Source organism: Hakea prostrata, chromosome 11 (genome assembly GCF_041222555.1).
Source record: "Hakea prostrata isolate BN-2017 chromosome 11, UWA_Hpros_2, whole genome shotgun sequence".
NCBI lineage: Eukaryota > Viridiplantae > Streptophyta > Magnoliopsida > Proteales > Proteaceae > Hakea > Hakea prostrata.
The window spans coordinates 13757387-13782235 of NC_142610.1; the positions used below are offsets into that span (position 1 = coordinate 13757387).

General features: G+C 38.5%; 1 protein-coding gene across 3 annotated transcripts; it reads left to right on the top strand.

Annotated features, from left to right (window-relative positions):
- The first annotated feature begins 9973 nt into the window (after nucleotides 1–9973).
- LOC149000219 (ribosome maturation factor) lies at nucleotides 9974–11937 on the top strand. 3 transcript variants are annotated; one of them, XM_089140308.1, is made up of 3 exons: nucleotides 9974–10293; nucleotides 10391–10438; nucleotides 10519–11937. In XM_089140308.1, the coding sequence occupies exons 1-3, from the start codon at nucleotides 10026–10028 to the stop codon at nucleotides 10683–10685; spliced, it is 483 nt and encodes a 160-aa protein (XP_088996434.1). In that variant the 5' UTR covers nucleotides 9974–10025; the 3' UTR covers nucleotides 10686–11937. The 3 variants fall into 3 exon arrangements, with proteins under 3 accessions (XP_088996434.1, XP_088996435.1, XP_088996436.1); XM_089140309.1 differs by having other exon boundaries at nucleotides 10528–11937; XM_089140310.1 differs by having other exon boundaries at nucleotides 10540–11937.
- Nucleotides 11938–24849: the final 12912 nt, after the last annotated feature.

A 24849-nucleotide genomic window follows, 5' to 3' on the forward strand; every position in this document is an offset into this window, starting at 1 on the left:
CAATTCCCATTACTAAAGACATCCGTTCCCAATTAGTGGGACCAGGCCTAAGAAATCATACAGAATAGAAAAAAGCCATGGATCATGCTAAAACCAAGTGGGGAGTCGATTTTACTTTTTCTTTTTTTCTTTTTTTTCTTTTTGGGATAAAAGAAGAAATCTTTTTATTAAGCTCCTTGAAAGCACTTATAAATATTAACTAAAGTTCCATTACAATCAATCGTTAGATTAGATGTTGTTGTAGCTACCTTTTCAAACCAAAGTTGAAGCATTCGGGATGAGAATTTGTCATACTTCATTATTTGTGTTGTCTTAGCAATATTCATTAACATAAATAATTCACGAAGAGGCTATGTCCCTACTATTGACTTTGGTAAAAGAGTTGATAACATTTGTTAGTTACTCCAGATCTCTCTTATTTCTAGTCCAATTGTTGTTGTTTTTTCAATTCCAAATTGTAACCCAAAAAGTGTTGCCTCTAAGGCCTCCATCGTATACATCTTTCCAAAATTGATGAATTGTGGGTGTCCATTTACATGTATCCCAATGCTCCAGCCTACTATCCCTGTACATATCAACAAATTTTAGTTAATTTGTGGTATATTGATGCAACAATTATCTTCAAAATTTTGGGGTAACACATAATTATTCTGTGTTTGTAGATTGAGGTTGCTTTCCACAGCCTTTTGTAGCGTTGGCTACAATCCATTGATTTAAACTAGATAACACTTTGGGAGGATTGAGTATTTTTTGTGTAAACACCCTTGAGTTTCTTTCTTGCCAAATAAAGGAGCAAGATATTTGACTAAAAAAAAATAGCAAGAGATTATAAAGATAGAGAGAAACCATTTGAAATTTAACATATTCAATTGAAAGCACATATTATGACACAAACTCAGAAAAGATGTATCACTCCAATTATCTGTGCGAAACCCTAATGGCCTGCAACGTGAATTCTTTTCGCCTAACACAAGAGATAAAGATTAGCTAATAGATGAACAACAAAGGGTTTTAATTTAGGGAGACCAGAAGCAATACCATTCCAAACTCTAGAATCCCTTTTTTCCAAATTCTTGAGAAAGGAAAATACTTGCTTTTGATGACCCTGTCCACATTGAAGAAAGTTTGTCAAGGACGAATGTTTGGTTATCAACTTTAGCATGTTTAAACCCCAACACCTCCCCAACCATACGAATTGAAGCAAGATATTCTTCTTAATAAGGCTTATCGATCTTACCATGCCAAAACAGTAAAGTTGGAGAATCCAATGAATCACACACAGAATTAGGAAATTCAAAACAACCCATATAATAAGAATGGATTGAAGATTAGAATTTATCAGCCTGCAAAAGAAAGAGTATTAGCTTTCCAAGAAGAAAGTCTGTAAGAGTATTAGCTTTCCAAGAAGAAAGTCTGTAAGAGACCTTGTCAATAATGAATTAAAAAATTTATGCTTTCGAGCAAAAGTGAAAAGGATAAATACAAAGTTACTTACTTGAATGAAACATCTCAAGAATACCAATGAACTGGCAAAGAGAACTACATTCCTGAGGAGAAACATTAGAGCTAGAAAAAATACCAGTATTTTCATAATTAAGACTCTGGATCGCTAAATCAGAGAAAAGGTCTTAAGGCAGCTTTAGTTGCTACAAGATTTAACAGTCCTGGTTAAAGAATTAAGCCCTCATCCTCATCAATGGCGACCTGGTGGCATGTAAATGTGTCTGCTGATTGAACTAATATCTACCACTTCTTTTCAGTTTGATGGTTAATACAATTATTGCAACAAAAAGAATAAGTTGGAGCGTATTAAGTCTAATTAATTATAGGGTTCAACCATGTATAAAATTCTAATCCAAAGATACTTGTTGGATTTACCTTAGCCCTCGAATTAGAATACTACATGCAGCTGAATCCTGTAACTCATTAGCCACACTAATTGGGAGATTTCCTCCAAGGAGAGAAGCTATGGGAGGGGAGATGTGTTTGATTGAGCCAATGACTATCTTCAGCGCACTCAATTTCGTGTTCCATAATGATGGCAGTGTTTGGTATATACATTCTAGGTCTTTTTTTCATCCTCATACGATGAAAAAAGTTTACATTTATCATCTGAGAATCAACCTAAATGCATTCCACAAACACATACCAAATACAGTAGTAATCTTCAATTTTTCAGTTTTATTCTTCAATCTTATAATGTGTAGATCTCAGCTGTCTTTAATTGTCTCATTCTACTCTCTTGACCGGGAGCTACTTTCACGTATTCTTATCTCTTTTCACTGGGGTATTTAACAAACAAAGGAACTAATTGCATTATGGATTTGGGTCGAAGAGGGTCGAAGAAGCAATAGTTTGCTTGAACCAGGTAAAATTATTCCCCAGCTTATTGTGATATCCCATGGACAGTGAATCTTCTGGAGGAAGACATCTCTCTTCTGTACCTTGTGATCACAAGGAGAAAGCAACCCAGGGATGAAAAGAATTATGGAGAACACTTACAGAGAAGTATTTGAGGAGCCTCATGCACTAGAACCAGTTAATACTAAAATCTGGACTTGAGCCTTGATCAACAAAACCTCTTTTGGGAGCACAAAGTCAACCTTACCCATGACCATGCCCTACAGTTAAGGTAGTAGCAACAGCATGGTGCTTGATGAGACACAGATGAACCACAACTCCCAGGTTTCCATCCCTAGATGAGCGTTGAATGTTAATGGGGAGACCTTGGAATTAGAATGTACTTGTACTGAGTAGTATACTGGGCTAAACCAAACCTAGGTTTCTGTTCATCAGTCAATGTTGAACTTCAATGCAAGACCATGGAATGAATATGTACCAGAAAAATGAGAGAACAATGTTCTTCACATTCTCTAGAGGCCACCCTGGGAGGAAGAAGTACAAGATTTTGTGACTGGAGTGTTGGAGATTGCATAGAGTCTATCACCATGCAAAAGGTAATTAACCCAATTGAAGAACCATTACATGCATGGGTGACCTTTAAGTTTACATTCATATCTCTTCTTCCCCAGCATCTTGCCTATACATATTCTCACCATTGAAGTACAACTTTATCTTCTCCTTCACAACAATTAATGCAAGTACACACCACAAGAAATCCGTACTCGCATTAATTCTTGCTGGAAGGAGAAGGCAAAGTTCTACTTCAATCTTGAGAATATATATAGGCAAGATGTTGGGGAAGAAGAGATATGGACGTCAACTTAAACATCACCCATGCATATAATGGTTCTCCAATTGGGTTAGTTACCTTTTGCATGGTGATAGACTCTATGCAATCTCCAACACTCCGGTAACAAAATCTCGTACTTCTTCCTCCCAGGGTCGCCTCTTGAAAATGTGAAGAACGTTGTTATCTCATTTTGCTGGTACATATTCATTCCATCATCTTGCATCAAAGTTCAACATTGATTGATGAATGGGAACCTGGGTTTTGTTTGACCTAGTACTCGGTGCTGGTACATGCTAATTCAAAGGTCTTCCATTAACATTCAACACTCATCTAAAGATGGAAACCTGGGCAAGAAGCTTGCAAAGGAGAAGGCGAAATTCTACTTCAATGGAAAACACATCTGGGCAAGAAGCTGGGGGGAAGAACTGATAGGTTTGTTGACTGTTATGCTTCAAACTACTCCCTTTTTACAGCATTATGTTTACTCTATACATGTAAGGAATTTGATTTGAGTCTTACATGTAAAGATCAAACTTCTAGTTTCTTCCTTGAAGCATGTAGGACTCAGTTGAAGTAGATTCTTGCTTGAGTCTCAAGGAGTAGTTTAAAAATCAGGTCACCAAACTCCAGATATATCTTTGTTTCCACTGAAGCAGATTTTTCCCTTCCCCATTCCATCAGGAACTAATCCAGCTCCTGAGGACAGCTTAAAGATCACATTTGTTACATATACTGGTTTCTCATTGGAATTTGTTTATGTTTAGGGATGCAACATGAGCTTGCTGGTTAATCTGTGTCTCTTTACCATCAGCCACCCTACTGTTACTACTGCTACCTTCAACCATATGCCCTAATGGTGGGTAAGGCTTGGTTGTTCATCTGTCTCTCTACCATCAACAACTTTATTGTCCCCATTACCTTCATCATATGGCCTGTGCAAAGACAAGCTGTAGAGATCATGTTCTTGTCCAAAGTTGTTGCATTACTTGTTGGCATACATAAGCCTAATTAAGATTGCTCAGTATCCTAACATCACTTCAATAGTGATCACCTAATGATCATGAAAGACTTTAAGAGAGAGGTCCTTCTCCAAAAATGTTCAGTGTCACTATGATATCATGATAATATTGGGAGGAATATTACCCAACCAAACGCAGGACAAGCTAGCAAACCATTGCCTCACCAATCATGTAACATAGTACTGTTCTCCATAATGCTAACAAGTTGACAATAGCATAAGGGAAACCCAGTTCGTCAACCCACAACCATAAAGCAATTACTAACTTTACTTGGGAAATATCCCAGTTGAATTTCATGACAATACAAGAATATGGCTCCAGATCAGTGGAGTGATGATTTCTTTCATGTACTATAATTAGTGCTTCCATGGTTTCAACTGAATATATAACTGGTATTGTTACATGAAGAAGACACAACTGATGATACTAATATGAAGCAAAGTGTTGCTGAGAACTACCCACTAAAAGATGGTAAAAGAAACAGTTGAAGAAACAAGGAGGAATTTCACAATATAAGATGAAAGTTTGATCAATATGAACCAATAAACCTACTGAGTATAGCAAAAGATAGTAGACATTGGCACAGTCACACATTCCCATCAACTCAACCTCTTTATCCTCTAGTTTGCAATAACCAGATATTCTAACCCGTCCCCCCCCCCCCCCCCCCAAAAAAAAATGCTAGATATTATTTGTTCAATCAAGTTATACATCTGCAGCCACCTGGATAATAGCATTGTCATGGTTGCTGTGATGGGAAGGGGGTTTAAATTTATAACCAGTAGGACTGAGAAATCTTGTATGCATTAAATGTCAAGTATTGTCTTCATCACCATCATAGTATTAAAGGCGAATCTAGTGCCAAAGACTTACGCAAAAATAGATCTCAGGAGGCAATCACCTCCATATATGGTGTATTCTTAATATTTTATACAGCCAGAATGTGGACTATTGAAATTATATGAGAGGAAAGATAAGGCATGGGAATTAGCAACCAATCAAAATTCTATGTTTCTACAGGTTTTCTAACTTATTAAGTCTCTTATGCATAAATAAATGCTCATATTAAAAATCATAACTTCCTTAAAAGAAAAGGTGAACCTGGTATCAAAGGCTTTCTCACAATAGAGTCCGGAGAGGTAATTCTCCTATGCAGCTTTACCCCGAACAATTATTGCTAAGAGGCTGTCTCGATGCCTTTATCTCAAGTTACAATTGATGATCTTCCGACCATTATGCCAAGGCCTACCTGTCCAAAAATCATAAGTTCCTATAAGAGTTATATAAAATGAAATGGAAACTTCCAAATGCCTACAATTTCAAATCATAAGTTCCTATTGAGGATCTTTAGAACTTCCATCTCTGATACAGCCCTAGTTCTCCTTGATTGAAAATGATCTTAGGGCCAAGGCACTAGCTTAGGAAATTCTTTCAATAGCAAAAGGAAGTTGCAGGATTGACACTAATATCTGCGCAATTCTCAACAAATTGAATCAAAACATTAACCTGGTGCAATAGAATAACCAAGTGGGTTAAACTTTAGCTTACCACAGCATGAAGTATGATATCTAAGTTACGAGTTCCTAAAGCCATTACCTTTCTTCTCCTCCTTGAAGCTATGTTCCTTCTACCTTCTCATGGTCATCTTCCTCTTCCCTATCCTCTTGATGTTTGTAGGATCGAGTCTTGGGAGCAATCATACAATAAAAGAAATGAACCGGAAAAAAAAATGAACACAGAAACACACAAGATTTTTCCATAGAAAACCCTCAAGGGGAAGAAAACCTACGGCCGCCAACAATCCACTAATTTCAATTGTCAAAGATCAATTACAAAGAGAAGAGAGTTATATATTAATATCAAAAACCCTAATCTGAAACAATCAACACCATACATCTCTGGGGAAATTTGGGCCGTTGGATAATGTATATGAATGCAGTTTGGGCTCCATCCCCAGTGGGGTGCCACCCTCTGTATTCACGCAAAATCTGGCCCACATACATAACACCTTCATCCTCCATATTTTACTTAAAAGACAACTTCATCATTGCATGAAATGACAAGTGTATTATGTCAGGCTGTCAAATCTTTTTCCTTTCCCATTTTTAATCTCTAGATTTAAGAATGCTTATGGGATTTGCGGAAACACATGGCTTCCATGCCCAGATACAATAAACGCCTAGTATACTTGGTAATGACCACTTAGCCCTTATTAAAAGGGTAAATCTCATGAAGTAAGACAATTGAATAGTTACTATAGCTAGCATGGAAGCCAAGCCTAGAGAGGACCCCCTTTCCCCATAAAAATACAGAATCCAAAACTTTAGTTTGATTTGAACATCTCTTGTAGGAATCAACAATGAGAGAATACCATCGAAAAGAAAAAAAGAACTTCAAAGTAAGCATCAAGAAAACCAGCAAAATTGGTTAGCCACTAGCTAAAATGAAAAGGAAACTATTTTGGAACTTCCATCCTTGATTACAAGCATGGTTTTCCTATTAAGGACTAAAATGGCCTAAGGGCCAAGGTACCATCTTAAGAAATTTTTCAGTTGCAAAAAAGGAAAATAGAGGAGTGAGTTTGATCCTTGCAACCCTTGACATATTGGATTGAAACAACCTTGTGCAATAGAATAACAAAGTAGTTGAACTTCAGCTTAGCATAACATGAAGCATGATATCTAAGTTAAAAAGTTACTAAAACATTCACCTTTCTTTTCTTCCTTGAAGCTAATTTCTTTATGCCTTCTCATGTCCCCCTCCTCCTCCTCACCCTGCCTCCGTCTTCTTTCATCTTCTTTCGTCCTCTTTAATTATGTGTCACTTAAAAAATGTTTTTTAATGCATGAAATGAGAAGTGTATGATGTAGAATCTTTATTTTTCTTCCATCTTTAATCTCTAGATTTTAAAATGTTTATCGGTTATACACAACATAGCCTCCATGCCTAGATACAATAATCGCCTAACTTACTTGGTAATGATCACTTTGCCCCCATTAAAAGGGTAATTAAATCTTGTTGGGAAATGTCATGTCAGCATTACCACATTCAGTCTCCATTGGTTTTGATGATAACAAACATGAATTACAAATATCTATATTGAGTTATGTTTGTTTAGTTTCAATATGAGAGCAAGTGGACCAACTTCAATTCAAAGCCGGATGCTCAAGTCCAAGTCAAGGTCAAGTCAAGTTGGACAAAGAACCTTAGTCAAGATAAGCATCAAGATCAAAGCACAAGAAAATGCAAAAATCAAGTCAAATTCAAGAGTTAAATAATTTAAGGATTTAAGACACATCCACATGTACTCATATGTAATTATATTTAATTATACACATATCATATCATTAGACTGACCTAGGACATGTTAGAAAAGTGTATGAGGCTTAGGGTTGGCTAAAAATATCAAAAACCCAATCAAGTCCTTGTTAATTTACACCTAACTTTACAATATGTGCTTCAGACGAACATCCGTCTGATCCAGACGATCGTCCATCTGGTCACAGAGTGCTAGAAAAAAATTTCCATATGGCAACTGAAAGCCAAAGAGACGACCGTCTGACCAAATGGACGTCCGTCTGGTTTAACGTTTGCCTTTAACGACTACTTTTTTAATGGATACTTTCCAAACGAAGCTCCGTCTTATTCAAACAGACGTCGTTGAGGATTGGGTTAAGGTACTCAAAGGCCATGCATATATATAAACCCAATTCACCCCATTTGAGACCTTGAACCTTGCCAATTGATCAACTACTCCCCAAGTATTCTCAAGCTCTCAAATTACAAGAAATCAAATGGGTTTTGCCTCTCATCTTCGCTCAACCTTGAAAAACATATCAAGGTGTTAAGCAAGCTTGTGGAAACCAAGCTTAAGGTGATTGAAGGCGTTAGTGGTGCAAATCATATCATTTTGGCATACAACTCTCATTGCATCACACTCACATAAGGGTAAAGTGTCCCACCCCTTGTTAGATAATCTCTAACCATCCATTGTAATTGTTTGTCTTCAATTCTAAGTCTAGGTAGACTAGAATTGGTTTTGGGTGCTCTTGCTCGTGAACAAAAATTATTTGGGTGCTCTTGCCCATGAGCAAAGATTGAAGAGGGTGATCTTGCCCTATGATAAACAAATATTGTAAAGGGTGCTCTTGTCTCATACAAAGATTGTAAAGGGTTTGATCTCTAACCATTGTATTGAAAGAAAATCACTAGTGAAATACTCTCTTAAAGCCAAGAGAGGTGTGGACGTAAACTTGCAAAGTCGAACCACGATTAAATGTTTGTCTTGTGGTTTATTGTTATTGTTTAATTGTCATTGAAATTATAATTTATCTTGTATTTACAATCAAACCGAAAATTTAGGACAATCCACTAATTGTAACCGATTCACACCCCTCTAGGTTGCACCAACAAATCTCATGGAGTACAACAATTGAACGGTTATTGTAGCTAGATGGGAGCCACACCCAAAGCATGAACCCCTTTCCCCATAAAAATACAAAATCACATTGAGTTGATTTGACAATAACAACGATAGATACCAAAAAGAACTCAAATTCAAAATAGAAGTGGGATGGAAATTACCTTTTCAAATGCACCAAGGGATGTAAGAACTCTTTAAGTGTCCAAAAAAAGAGAGGAGACAAGGGTCATACCTTTTGTATGATTCTACATTTTGCGAGGTCTTAAGAAGGTTAGATAAACACAGCCAACTTATTCTAATTCCAAAGAGGCTGTTTCCAACGCTTGAATCCATGACCACTTGCTTCACAAATGAACATTGTCGTGAATACCTTTAAAAAACTACAGTCTCTAAAGAGTAAAGCTCATTGTGTGAATAAGGCCAAATCTCATCCTTATCATAGACCTTTGAGTGAAGAATCTCACCAAATGGTCAAGCAATAAAGTTTTTAACATATCAACATTCGAACTATTCCAAGCCTAAAACTTCAAAACCTAGTAAATAGAATTAGAAACACTCCCCTGAAATTGAATGGGTAAAGAGGGATCCAAGGGTTATGCCATAAGGCGCGGGCAAAGGGGGGGGGAAAAAGGGGTGGAAAAAACAGGGCCCACAGAAGGGGTGAGGGGAGAAAAGGAGCGGGTGGAGGAGGGGGGTCCACTACCCCATTTCCCAAACCCCAAAGGGGGTTAAAGCGGGGTGGGAAGGAACCGCACTGGCGGTTCGCGGACCGCTCAACCCGACACACTTTCCTTTGGTTTAAGGAAAGTAGTTTCACATTTTAAGATTTTCCCCCCACCTTATTAAACAAAGCGCCTAAGGGTTTGGAAGACCCAAAGCCAACCTTTCTAGAAAAGAAGTCTTATGATTCTTGGAAAATACTTTTATCCAATAAGAATGCCAATGAAGGATCTCTCTACCCATAAATATATATTAAGGCATATCACATTTTTTAAATATAAATATTTATTTTATATTTTCGACTTTATCAAGAATTTTTTATGCTATATAATATTATTTGTTTCCTTTCCTCTTTTAGCAAAATTACTCCAGCACCATCCACGTGTCCACGTGGGAAGAGTAACAAAGAGGAGAATAAACCAAATTTGGTTAATTAATTATATTTCCTCTGTGCAAAATGTGCGCCAAAATCTAAATATGATAAACTTTAAATGTAATTCAATAAAATTTTGTACCCATGTGTAATTTACTCTCAGAATTTTCCCGTTAACGGCGTTAAGCTTATATTCTCTAACGGCAAGTATAAAAGCTCTACAGAGGAGCGTTTTCTGTGCAAAGCCGCCATTGGCAATCGCTTCTGTTTGTTTCTCTCTGTTTCAGTTCCTGAGGCATGCACAGACAGTCAATAAGCTCGCCTGGAGCGAAGCTCCATAGCCACGGTGGAGCTAAGGAGGAGGTGAAGATCGAAGAAGAACTGCAGAAGCGAAGGAGCATCGGAGGAGGAACATTTACAGTTGTAGATGAACAAGATTATAAGATCGAGAAATCACACCGATCGACGAGTTCTCGGCCTGAGAAATTCATACATCTCATACCTATTCTCACACTTCTCTGTTTACTTGTTCTTTACCTCTGTTCTCACGATCCATCGCAAAAAGGTTAGCAAACGTCATTTAGGAAGGAGATTTAACTGATTAAGATTGATTGATCCTTCATATTCCTAAGTTTTGTCTGCGATTTTTCGTTTCTTTGCAGATTTACCTCATTTTAAAGCCATCCGAAGGCCGCCTGCGAAGGTTACAGGTGAATGTAGCTTCCATTGCTGAGCTTTTTGTTATTCAGTTGCGATTTTGAGTTTCTCTTTTTTTTCCTCTGTTTCTAAGTTGGTACAGGTTCATCTACAGATGTTAGAGATTTCGGACGATTTCTAGGGTTAGAGAAAAGCGGTGTTTTGGCGATTCGAAGCCATCGGAGGTTGCAGGTATTGAAGAAGAAATCTCGGCTTCACAGGAAAATCGGTGACTCTTTTTCCGGTGAATATCATATCTAATCGATGCTCTCCAGGCGTCGCACGTGTGAATTCTCTCCGTCGGTGGCGTTCACACGTGTGGAGCCATCTCGAATAGTGCAATTTCGTTTTGATATTTTGGGTACCGTTGCTAACCTACGCCGCGGGTACTATATCCAGCTGGACAGCTCTTTTTTTAATTTCGCATTCATCAGAATTCTGCTGCAAATCTGCCAGCCTGGCTACTTGCAGGCGTACCGCTCCTCGTGGCGCTCGTTAGTACTGACAGCGCAGGGCGCACGCACTATTAGATCTCTCTCTGTAGTGCTTTTGTTTGGAATTTTTTTTTTGCTGAAGCTTCTAGAATTACTTGATTTTTCAAAATAATCACGTGGTTTGACCCCACGATTTGTTCAAATGTCATCGAAAATTTGGACCGTTCCTATTGGCTGGTTCATGCCATGTGTATAAAATGGTTGACGTGATTGATGTGATCTAGGCCGTCCATGACGTCGGATTCTCAACGTGTCTGTTACACGTTAGTATCCCGTTGCACTTGCTAACATCTTTCATTGCAATAGCCCTATCATTTTATATTTGAATTTTTGTTTGTACCCGAATTTTTATTTCAAGAAATGCATATGTGAGTTGAGCAAGTTTCATTAAAAAATAAAAAATAAAAGAAAATTTTGTAACCCAGAAAGTGTAGGTTCACATTACGGTATAATGTTCGTTATTGAAGAGAGTAGGTATGGACATTTATCGTGACGTGGTATTTTTTCAGATTCTACAATTGCCACTTTTCTTTTTTTATAGCAACAATTGAGATTTCAATGGTTAGGAATCGGTTCGGTTGTTTGGTGATCAGAAGTGGGGTTGGGGTTGAAAAAACAAGAGACGAAAATCTTTTGAAAAAGTAAATGTTTGGCAGAATTTGCTGACATGGCATGTTTTTCATCTGAATTTTTGTAGGAAAAGTGTGAAAAATAACATATAGAGACTTACATTTGAAACATTTCACAATAACGGTAAGCATTGCTAACGTACCTCATACAAAGTGACAATTACTTATTTCTTATTGCCTCCATGACTACTAAGCTCTTAGATGGCCAAAAATCTACCATTGGGCAAGATGAAAATGTCATGTCAGCTCCATTTAATACAAGTTAGGACGAATTAGGTATCAATGGCAGATGTAGATAACTTTTAAGTGAAATATAAAAGAGATATACATGACTTAGGTATTTTATGTTATTATGGTTTGTTGATGGGAAAAGAAGAATCCTTAGAATCGATCTTGATCTTGTCTTTCTTTGACAAAAACTCGCGTTTCTCTCCTCCCCTGTGAGTGTTTCTCTCCTCCCCTGTGAGTGTTCATCCCTGCCGGAAAACCTTTCTTTTGAGCCTTCCTATCTGCTACATCACATCCCCGCTCTACTGCACCTTCATGCATGGTTTGCTCTCTATCATCGCTCCATCTGTATCCCCAGTTTTGCCTTGGCTCTGTGATAATACCTTTTCCATCCTTCATCCCAGTTTTCATTTAGCTTCGTGATACTCTTTCCAACCATATACCCATCCCTATTCCCAGTTGCTTAGCGCTGCGAAACACCATTTCCTTCTTTGTTTCCAGTTCTTTGTTATCATCCCTACCATTGGCGCATCTCGATGCCAACGAGAAGGAACCCGCGGACGCAAGACTCTAATCGTGGGCGATCCGAAGAAATCACCAATACGCCTCCAATACTCGGTGGGCAGGTCCTGGAAGGAACGCGTAGGGGCGAGCTCTAATCGGAGGGTGGAATACCACGATCGAGTGGAAGTTATTCCAAAGCGGGAACACTTCATGTTCACTTCCAGCACGCATTAGATCTGAAAAATGTCTTGGACGAAGGGCCCTGGAGCGTCGCGGGCAATTTACTCCTGATGGAACCATGGAATCCGGGAGGAAAATGGGACTTCACATCTATGGATGCTGGGTACAACCATGAAATGCGCGGGTGCAACCAGGGCTCACAAGGCGGAAAGATCGGACGACCGATAAGGTAAGCCATCACGGGCATTCAATTGGCGAGCGGACGATATCCGAGGCGTGGCGGCTGGATATAGAAACCGCAAACCATCTTAATATCGAAGAAAACGGACGTCTTTCTTATTCGATCAAATATGAGCGGTGCGTCATTGTCTTTCGGGCCGACGGACACGACGATAGTCGCTGTGTTCAACTATTTGATGATACATCTGAGCATAAAATTACTCATGGTTGTCATCGAGACGAGTTGCGAAGAGTTCCCCGGACCGCTTTGGCACCAATCGAGGCGCGACACGGCTAGACCGCCGAGTTGGCCACGTCCAAACCTACACGCGGAGAAGATGAAGAATCAAGGAGGGACAACAGACAACAGAACCGGGGAAAGAAGGCGGGGGGACACCCAACAGGCTCTACGGTAGAACGAATGTCCAGCAGAACATCCAGCCACCCCCTGAAACCAACCGAAAACAGAAAGCATGGGGTCCCATCTTCCCTGCTTTATTATCCATTTTACCAAACCCTTTCAACAACATGAAACGGCCCACCAACCCACCACTTTACCAAAACCCTAACGACCCCACCAACATCCAACACCCGATCCTATTTGCAAGCACAATGGGAACAACGGAGGGCCAATACCATTACATTTACTCCCTCAATTATCAGGTGTGTCTCTCTCCACTCCTCTCGGGCCCACTCCACATCAACCTACATTTCCTCAATCCCCTCTAAATATCATTTGTCCACCTCCCCCACAAACTGAAATTCACATCACCAATACCATTACTTCTCCCTCTGTGTCTCCATCACATACAAACCCAGAACAGCAAAGACCGGATCAATTGGGACAGGCACCCCATCAACGCCCCTCTCATGAGTTGGACTCTGAGCCGACCTCTGCAGCTGCCCCTATGATACATGACCACCAACAACATTTTTTAATGCAAGAGCCCGTGGAGAACCAGTCACCTCCACACCACGGGCACCCTTTCGACTCCTAAGTTGGAATACCAGGGGGTTAGGGAACTCTCTCACTAGAGGAGTCCTCAAATCCTTAAATAAGAGTGACGGGCCAGACATTATCTTTCTAATGGAAACCAAACACTCAGAGAAGTTTATGCAGAGGATAAGCAAAAGTCTGAAAATGGATAATGAATTCCATATCCCATCTGTTGGTCGTGCTGGAGGTTTATCCTTAATGTGGAAGCAGCATGTTAAAATTGGTATAACATCAGCAAATACCAGAATCATTGATACAGTTATCTCAATCCAGGATGATCCATCTTTCTGTACCACATTTATCTATGGTGAGCCAGATAAATCCAAAAGGCACCTTGTCTGGGAGCAATTAGAGAAACTCGGTGAACAAAGAACACGGCCCTGGTTATGTATTGGTGATCTCAATGCCCACTTAGGATGGCGCGAAAAAACAGGTGGCAAAACTGAAGGATCGCATGATTGCTTTGCTTTCAAATCCATGATGAACATCTGTGGCCTAATGGACCTGGGTTTCAAAGGTTCAAAGTATACCTGGTCCAATAAAAGGATTGGAAGCAATACAATCAGAGTCAGATTGGATAGAGGTTTATGCAACTCAAATTGGCGTAAAGAATATCCTGAAGCCAACATTTTTGTCAAAGTAGCTGCTGGTTCAGACCACACCCCAATCCTGCTCGATTCGATGGGAGGTTTTACTCCAGGACTCAGGCCATTTCGTTTTGAGCGTATGTGGCTACAGCATCCAGAGAGCAAAGAACTAGCAGCTCGAATTTGGCAAGGGAACGCTCCAGGCTCAGCTGCGATCCAATTTAGAAAAAAGTTGAAAGCAACAGAGGTTCAATTCAAAAACTGGAACAAAACCACCTTTGGTCACGTTCAAACAAACATTCAGCAACTCACAAAAGAAATGGAAACCCTACAGTGCAAACCGAAAGAACTATACTCTCAAGAAAAGATGAGTCTTCTATCGGATTTGCTCGCTATAGAGCTCTCAAAGGAGGAGCAACTGTGGTTACAAAAGTCAAGGATCGCGTGGCTTACTGATGGGGATAGTAATACAGCTTTCTTCCATGCAACCACTCTCCAACGAAGGCAACACAATAAAATCCTCAAACTCCGGAGATCAGATGGGTCATGGACCACAGACAAAACAGAAATCTCAGATCTGCTTCATACCCACTTCTCAGAAGCTTTTCAATCTGAACCCATCAACCAAGTAGCTCTGAACCAGATCCTAGACTCCTTCCAACCTACCGTAACTCAGGAGATGAACACTATGCTCTGTGAGATGCCCACTGTGGAGGAAATACATACCGCCCTCTTCTCAATGGGCTCTCTCAAGGCCCCAGGTCCTGATGGTCTGCCACCAATCTTTTTCCAACAACTTTGGGAATTGATTCAAACCAACTTGATTGATTTTGTTAACGAGTTTTTTGCAACAGGTGTCATGGATCCAGCACTGAATTGCTCCTATATCTGCCTACCGCCTAAGGTACCTGCACCAGATTCAGCCGATAAATTTCGTCCCATCAGTTTAGGGAGTGTGGCTACAAAGGTGGCGGCCAAAGTGATTGCCTCTCGTCTGCACAACATACTACCTGACCTCATAAGTCCATATCAATCCGCTTTCGTTCCAGGGCGGGTGATCTCAGACAACATTTTAATGGCGCATGAGGTGTTTCATTATATACGAAAGCGCAAAAAAGGCAAGGGCAAACTAATGGGTTTAAAGCTCGATATGAGGAAGGCATTTGATCGAGTGGAATGGACATACCTGAAGCAAATTTTATCCAAAATGGGCTTTTGTCACAAATGGGTAACATTAGTTCTCAACTATATTTCCTCTGTCTCTTATCGTTTACTCATCAATGGAAATATTGAAGACACCATTACACCAACAAGAGGAATAAGGCAAGGAGATCCTTTATCTCCTGCATTATTCATTATTTGTGCCCAAGGCTTAAGCCATTTGTTTGAACAGGAGAAGAAAGCTGGTCGTATTAAAGGGATTAGTATTAGACGAAGAGCACCAAGAATATCACATCTCTTGTTCGCTGATGATACTCTAATATTTTCAGAAATGAAGTTGGAAATGATCAGTAACTTAAAATGTGTTCTTGACTGTTACTGTCAGGGGAGTGGCCAGGCTATCAATCTCACTAAATCCTCTTTGGTGTTTAGTCCGAATACACCAACTAAGTTTCAGAAATGGTTTGGGAGAATTCTAAAGGTTCCTTACCATAAGGCTCCCAACAAATACTTGGGGTTACCACCAGAGATAGGCCTCTCAAAAATCCAGACCTTTTCATTTATACAAGAGAGAGTCGTGGCAAAACTGAATAGTTGGAAATCTCGTTTGTTATCGCATGCTGGTAAAGATACTTTGCTGAAATCAGTTGCATTTGCTCTGCCCCAATTTACTGGCTCACATTTTAAGATCCCTTCAGCAATACATAAAGAGATCCGGAAACATTCAGCCAGATTTTATTGGGGGGAACACGATGACAAAGCGAAGATGCATTGGATATCCTGGGATCGGCTCTGCAAATCAAAAGAAGAGGGTGGTCTTGGCTTTAAAGAATCAGGCAAACAAAATGGTGCTTTGTTAACTAAGTTGGCATATCGATTGTGGGCTGAACCTGATACTCTCTGGTCTCGATTTGTTAAATCCATTTACTACCCAAGCTGCACTTTCCTAGACTCTCATCTGGGCAACCAACCATCATGGGCATGGCGCGGTATACAAATGGGCAAGGAAATTCTGAAAGAAAATCTACTTTGGATGGTTGAGAAAGGTAATCACATCAGTGTGTGGGATGATTATTGGATCCCAACAATACCACCTTTTCACCACAAACTCTCAAGGCCAGCCGGCTGCCAGGTTCAATTGGTTGCAGAACTAATTGATGAGCAACAACGACGATGGAACGAAGATCTAGTAGATGCTTTGTTTGACACTCACATAGCAACACAAATCAAAAGAATTCCATTGAGTTTATTTCCCCAAGAAGATAAACAAGTATGGGGAGCTTCAAAAACAGGTGTATTTTCAGTTAAAAGTGCTTATCATGCAATCTGCAACAACAAAGATATTAGTCAACAGCATCAAGCCTCTACTTCTCACATACCTAAATGGAAATTGGTGGACAAAACAACTTGGCAATCTATTTGGAAATGCATCACTCTACCAAAGGTCCGTCACTTTGTATGGCGAGCATGTGCTGAGGGACTACCCACTGGAGCAGCTCTACAACGGCGAAACATTTTTGACGAGTCAACATGTATGCGCTCGTCGCCAACACCATGAGGATACGAACATATTTTATTGGGATGTTCATTTGCTCGTGCGGTTTGGTTCTCAAGTAGAGTTACATTTATTCCGCCACATGATCACGACTTAAACTTTGGACACCGGCTTAAGAGTTTATGGGAGGTTCGAAATCACCAAAACAGTCGACAGTTCACTAGTTTAGTATTCTTCATTTGTTGGGAAACGGAAAGCAAGGAACGATTTCATATTCGGGAGGCGAAACGGAAGCTCGAAGAGGTAGCTGCTCGGGCGGACATAGCTCATCACGAGTTCGGGAATCCCTTAAACCAACACTCCCACAACACCCACCTCACGGACATACCGCAAGTACACATTGGCTTAAACCGCCACGGGTGGTATAAGTTAAACCGTGATGCCTCGTATGCCGCAAGTTGGGACACATGGGATTGGGATTTGTCCTACGCAACTCTAATGGCGACGTGATATTAGCGACTCGAACTCGCACGGTTCCAAACAGCTCAAATGGGAGAAGCCCTCGCCATCAGATCCGGTGTACTCCAATCTTTGAATGAAGGCATCAACAAACTCATTATCGAATCTGACTGCAGCAGTGTTATTAATGCTCTAAATCATGGAAAGGTGAGTAGACAAAGGGAACTTGATCCCATTATTGCTGATATTCACCACCTCTGTTCCTATTTAGAGTCCTGTCAAATGTGTCATATCCCTAGGCAGATTAACCAGTTGGCTAATCACCTAGCAAGGATGGCCAAATCAGTTTCCGGGCTGATGTCATGGCCCCTATCCACTCCCTGGCTGAAGGACTTTGATGTTTCAGCTCAGGCGTTTCCGGTTTGATTTAATGAAAAGTTTGATTACCCAAAAAAAAAAAAAAGAATCGATCTTGGGGCAAGATCTATTATTTTTGTAATTATAGCCGTTAGAATTTTAACAATATAATGCTTAAGTAAAGCAAACAACGGACCAAGATAAGGCCAAATATTCTACCCAAAAAAAGGGATAAGACTAAATATTCTTGACGTGGCTGACACCGAGAGGTCCCCATTGAGAACTGAGACAGACTTTCCTTTTTGTAAAGGATCTAGCTTTGCTGTTTATATTTAGCTTATAGTTGACCCCCTCTCTCTCTCTTTCTCTTTCTTTCTCTTTCTCTTTCTCACAGGTGGGGGAGCTTTATCCTTTAGGGTGGACCAGTAATCACGAGAAGCTTCGGTGCAATAATACAATTGCATGATATTTGTGTATGGAAGAAGACACTCTATTGCGCCAATGGTTTTATTGATTGTGTTTGGTAAGTGGAATTATCAACAAGGAAAGCCCTTCGTGTGTTACCTTCCCGGATTCCCCACTTAATTGTCAATTGGGACCACAACTATTATTGAAAGGATGGTTGGTATGCTCTGAGTAGCAGAAATATAGATTATATTAAACATTTTCCTTCTTCAAAATTCAAAGACTCTGCTAGTTAAATTGAAGTTTCTTCCATTAAGAGGAAAATGTCAAATTTCGAAAATTAATAAAGGCTTTGGTCATTGTTCCGTTCTTTCCTGGTGTAAGAAGTATATTTCGTACATATTGATATGTGAAGTACAACAGCATTATAGGTAGATGTAATCTAACAACTAAGTACAAGATAGAAAAGTCACAGATGGCTGAGCTGGCATCGTAGTCTTCTCCTCAACATGCCCCCTCAAGCATAACAGGGACGTCATCGTGAGCTTGTTTCGTAAAAAGAGAAATCTGGAATGAAAAAGACCTTTAGTGAAGATATTAGTAAGCTGATCAACTGGAGACACATACTTCACAGAAAAATGTCGAGAAGACACTAAATCTCGCACAAAGTAGAAATCGATCTCTACATTCATGGTCCTAGCATGAAAAATTGGATTGGCCGTCATGTATGTAGTGCCTATATTATCACACCAAATCAAAGGAGCAGAAGGAAGAAAGACTCTAATTTCACCAAGCAAAGAATGGACCCACAAAAGTTCAGTGGCTACAGAAGCTATCACCCAACACAGCCTTAGTTGATGAGGGTGAAGCAATTTACTATTTCATAGAACCCCCAGGAAATAAAATGATTTCCCATAAAGACACAAAACCTATGGTCGATTGGCGATCATCAGGACATCATGCCCAGTCAGCATTAGAATAACCAACAAGCATCATAGGATAATGACGAGAAAAGAAAAGACCCAATGTAGAAGTGCCCTAAAGGTAACGAAGAATCCATTTAACAACACTCCAATGTGCATCAGTAGGTGTATGCATAAATTGTGCAACATGATTCATACCAAAAGCAATATCTAATTGCTATATATTGTAGAGCTCCTATAGTGTGACAATACTATGTCCCATCAACCAAAGGGGTACCATCAAAAAGAAAAAGTGAAACCCCAAAAGTAACAAGAAAAGCCATAGACTTTGCATCATTCATCTTATTCTGGGCAAGTAAATCACATGCATATTTGTGCTGAGAAAGAAAGTCTGAAAATGATATTAGAGGGGTTTGTAGTCATTGTGGAAATTCCATTCTTGCTGCAATTAGTATCTTCCCTAGAAGGGAAAGAACTAATAAAATCCCGTAATTTACGATCAATTTATTCAATATTTTCTTTTTTAAGGACAAATTATCACATTTAAATTTTCTGTCAGATATACTAATACTCTACCCCATTCATCCGAAAATCTTAGTGCAAACCCTTCACATCTTTGCATTTATTGCGATTCTTTCTCTATGAGTATCATAATTGGAATAGTCTTATTACTCCAAAGAAATCCATTTCCACTTTTTCCAAAGAGAATCAAAGATTATTCGAGTTCTTATATAATTTTCATGTATATAAATGCAAATCCATATTTGTTTTTCTCCGTAAAAAATCTTCTCACCCTCAAAAGTCCTCTTAGCTTTGATACCCAAGAAATAATGAAGATCACTAATATTTTTGACTACAAATATGGCTAGAGCCTTTAGTAAATAAGAAATAGCCTCTAGATTATTTCCAGTAACAAGGATGCCATCCACACAAATGAAAAAATTAATGTTACTTGTGAAGTTGTATGGTAGAATAGAGATGTGTCAGTGTGAGACCCGACAAACTCGTAAGAAATGATGAAATTAGTGAGTTTGGTGTACCAGGCTCGTGGAGCTTGTTTTAGACCATACAAAGACTTCTTAGATGACAAACATGCGTAGGATAGGCTGGATCTACAAAACCACTAAGTTGCTCCATATTGACAGATTCTTCTAAATCCCCATGCAAAAATGCATTAGACACATCAAATTGACATATCGGCCAGTTGTTGGAGATGGCAAGACAAAGAGAATAAGCCATATAGTGGTGTGTTTGACCACAAGGCTATAAGTGTCAATAGAATCATACCCTAGTCTTTGGTGAAGTCATTTGGCAACTAGACGTGCTTTATACCTCTCTATAGTACCATCAGGGAAAGGGTTCCGTTTGATAGAAAGACTCATTTACATCCGATAACATTTTGTGTCTTGTCAAAAGGAACCAACACCCAAGTACCATTATAAACTAAAGCATTAAATTCTTCATGCATAGCCTGCCTCCAACAATAAGATTTTGCAGCTTGAGTATAGGTAGACGGTACTTGTTCATCTTCACAAGATGCTTAAGCTTGATGGGTAAGGCAGCTGCAACATTGATGGAAATTAGGGCAGATTTTGGGGAAATTGCAATCAGAGAAGTAGACAATGACAGAGAAGCCATCCCAGGGAAGAAATTAGGGCAAAAGCCCAAGAAAATAACCTGATACCATGTAAGCAGTGGCGGAGCCACGTTGGGACAGGGGCCACAGCCCCCCCCGGATTTTTTGAATTTGTAAATATCCTTATTTTTTTCCTTATTTTTCTATCTTTAAATGTGAAATACCACTATTTGGCCCCCTCCAAAAATTAAAAATAAAAATTTTAAATAAAGATGATGGGGTACAAATGTCATTCTTAATCTTTATCTAATGGTTATCATTAAATCCCTAGTTTTAAGGAATAAAATATTAAATTCTAATTTCCTTATTTTTCTATCTTTAAATGTGAAATACCACTATTTGGCCCCCTCCAAAAATTAAAAATAAAAATTTTAAATAAAGATGATGGGGTACAAATGTCATTCTTAATCTTTATCTAATGGTTATCATTGAATCCCTAGTTTTAAGGAATAAAATATTAAATTCTAATTAAAACTAACTCACGATCCATGAATTTCTCCTTATATATTCTCTCCTATTTTCATTTCTATTTATTCTCTCATGAATCTCCTCTTTTATTCCTATTTTTTCTCACAAATCTCACAAAATATTGAAGTATTTAGCAAACTTTGGAATTTTCCTAAATCTTCTCCACATTAAGTATTCACTATCTCTTTCTCAAATTATTCATTTCTCTCTCTCACACTCACGAAATTTTTATTAATTTACCTAATTTTTAATGTAGACTCCACATTAAAATATAATAATATATTCTTAGATGGGACCTACAGTGGGTCCCACATTGGCCCACATACATTCGACCCCCCTCAATATTCAATCCTGCTCCGGCCCTGCATGTAAGAAATATATTTCGTATATATTGATAGGTGAAGTACAACAGTATTTATAGGTAGATGTATTCTAACAACTAAGTATGAGATAGTGAAGAGATGGATGAGATGGCAGCAACACCTGAAACACGTAAAAATAAGTTAAGAGAGCAAGAAATCACTAGAGAATGCAGAATGGTTATGGTGTTTAATGATGATGGTCAGGGTTTTACATGTAAGGTTATAATTAATTGCCTCAGGGACTTTTTATTGAGAATTGGGATCAAATTTTTCTTGCTGACCATTTCCTCCATTCAACTTATGAAATATGAGACTCCAAAAGTTAGGTCAAAATTAATGGTCTAACTATTGTACGCGTGAGTTAAACAAAAAGTCCAATAAAAAAGTCCCTTTTTTTTTTTTTAAGTAAACGTTCGTGAAGAATTTTTTTTCCCCTCGTTTACCAAAAAAAGTTATAAATGTGCTTCGACTACATTAATGTGGTAATCTTGATAACAATAAGTCTAAGATAGAATTCTTTGTATAAATTCCGAAAATGCCCCACTCGTAGGTTTGTCGTTGGGGCCTGGCAGCAAAGAAGTCCGTCCTTCCGCCCAATTATTATATTAGGTGTTGGCGGTGGTCTACGATCACCATAATATTAGGTTGCGACCCAAACTTCTTAATAATATTCTCTCTTAGAATAAAAAGGAAAAAATTTCAATGCTATTTCATGAGTTATCCTCTAATATTAATGTCATCCCTTGAGTTATTCAAATTATCACTCCCTTTACTAGTAATATCATTAGTCTCAATTAGTTTATAACTATCCATTTCCAATATTATCCCCTTAAAAGCACTACTTATGAACCCTATCTCAGACTTTGTTTGTTTGCTTCTTTTTTTTTAGGTTGGGGGTAGAATATCTTAGACTTTGTGAGAACTTATAATTGTGGGAGGAAGAGTCGCGAGACATTAAAAAAAGATGAAGAAATGAGTCAAGTATAAGATCTTTCATTGAAGGTTATTATTGTCTTTTTAAAAGTTAAACTTGCTTATATCATCCTATAGTGAATCTAACTGATAAATCAAGTAAGTTAGGGTGGCTAAAAAATAAATTAATTAAAATAAACAAAATTAAAAAAAAAAAAAAAAAAAAACACAACATACAACAACCAAGGTGCAAATTATTAGGGAATTTGGCTGTTTCCTCCATTGGAGAAACTGGCGAAATTGCAAAATTCACCAATATTTGGCCAAAATTTTGTCCTGTTTCGGTAGGATTTTGTCCCCATTTCTGGGGGGTATTTTATGTCATTTTTTGCCAAAATTCAATATCTAGTCTAATTTGAGGCCAATAAATATATATATATATATTTTTGTCTTAAATATCATCTAATTTTAACTACTAAATTCCCTTGTTCAGTGGTTTTCAGGCTACTTTTAGTTTCCTAGTCTAATTTGTGTTTTTAATTCAAAGTCATTTTAGCTTTATTCTTCTCTCACATTCCATCAATGTCAAAGTCAAAGTAAGATAGAGCAAAAGTAGAAGAAATATGAAGAAGAAAAAAAGCTATGAAAAACAAAGAAAATCTAAACAAAAATTCACCCAAAAATATCACAAGAAATCTCTGAAATATTGCGTGAAATTTCCAAAATATCTCAATTTCGATAAATCAGTGATACATTGAACCAGTGAATAAAGTGTCGGCAATATATTGCTCTATCGCTGGGGGAGACAAAATTCACCCAAAAATATCACAAGAAATCTCTGAAATATTGCGTGAAATTTCCAAAATATCTCAATTTCGATAAATCAGTGATACATTGAACTAGTGAATCACAAGTGTCATGGCATTTATATATTGCGCTATCATGCTGGGGGCAGGATTAAGCCACTTATACAAAAAGTCGACGATATATTGTTGAGAAATCGACGATATATTGTACTTGAGAAGTTAAAGGTTTCAATATATAGCAAAACCATCAAAGCTCAGAAAGGGTTGCCGGGATATATCACGGAAAATCTTACGAGAATTTCATTCGATTTTTCACAGATTTTTCATTCGATTTTTGCCAAAGTGACGTAAGGCGTATTCTACGCGCACTTCAATTTTTGACACCCCCCCAACCCGGCCCGGGTGGCCTCTCAGAATCCCCACCCGCTCACCAGAGAGTGGGACCCCGTGTCTGTCAGCAACAAAATGTGAAGCATGAGTCATACTCAACACAATTGTATAATGAACTGTACAATTTAATACTTCTCTTCACTAATTGTGTATTTGTATTCTCTTTACATGCTTACATTAGTTTATATGAATTTTTCAAACTTCCGAATGTTATTCTCTCACATGTGAGTGCAAGAGGCATGTGTCCAAGATAAAATGATATTTTACGGCAGAAAGAATGCAGCGAGAGAGTGTTTATTGGCTTCAAATTAGGTCAAACAACAAAATTCAAGCCAAAGACGACCTGAAGAAAGCCACGCTTGAAGTTGAAGGGATGAATTTTCATTTGACACCCTTAACTTTAAAAGTAGAAAATCAGTTGTACGGTGAAATGTCAACCGTCTGATCTCTTTTGGTGATGTGGATTAATCCTAGACATCGGCAACACTGTCCGATATGTCACACCTTGCATTCAACAAAATATCACCATGTTTCAGCAATATTTTGCCGAAACTTCCTCCCACGTGTCAACAACGAACCTAAGGTAAATATACAGAAATGCCCCAGGTGGAGACAGGAAGTTTAAAAAACTCTAGCGTGTTAGCATCGACAAAATTAGGAGACTTGGTAGGAGCAACACGAATCTTCAAAAGTTTGGCATCAAGTGCATGCGCAAGTGACAAGTAATTGTTTTGAAGTTTTCTACTGGAAAAAATGTTTGACTGAAGGATTGTCTTATTATGGATAATAAAAACATTGAAAAACCTTTCAACATATTTTAACTTTTATATTGATAAAATAAAATAATTTACTATAGAAAAATATGACATCCACATTTCCTCAATAGGAATTCTGGATCTGCTAGTGTGTCAATACGTGAATGAGGGTTACCCAAAAAAAAAGTGAATGACGGAATCCAGCAGGCGAGCAACAAACCCTAAAAAACATATTACCAAAAAAAAAAAAAACCCAAGCCTGAAAAACAAGAGCAATCAAAATAATCAAAAAACATAATTTTGGAATAGTTCAAAAATTAGTAAAAATCATCATTTGCAGAAAGGAAAGATTGACATTCAGATGTCACATAGGATTAGGTTTAGTTGTTCAAGCACCTTTTCCCGATGCTTTCCCCTAAAAACACCAACAGTTTATAATAGAAGCATAGAATAACGAT

Bases quoted from the DNA above. Each gene is read 5' to 3' on its own strand.
- LOC149000219 (XM_089140308.1), top strand. From the start codon at position 10,026: ATGCACAGACAGTCAATAAGCTCGCCTGGAGCGAAGCTCCATAGCCAC. The intron at 10,294-10,390 runs GTTAGCAAACGT...GTTTCTTTGCAG, and splicing joins TCACGATCCATCGCAAAAAG to ATTTACCTCATTTTAAAGCC. The intron at 10,439-10,518 runs GTGAATGTAGCT...TCTGTTTCTAAG, and splicing joins GCCGCCTGCGAAGGTTACAG to TTGGTACAGGTTCATCTACA.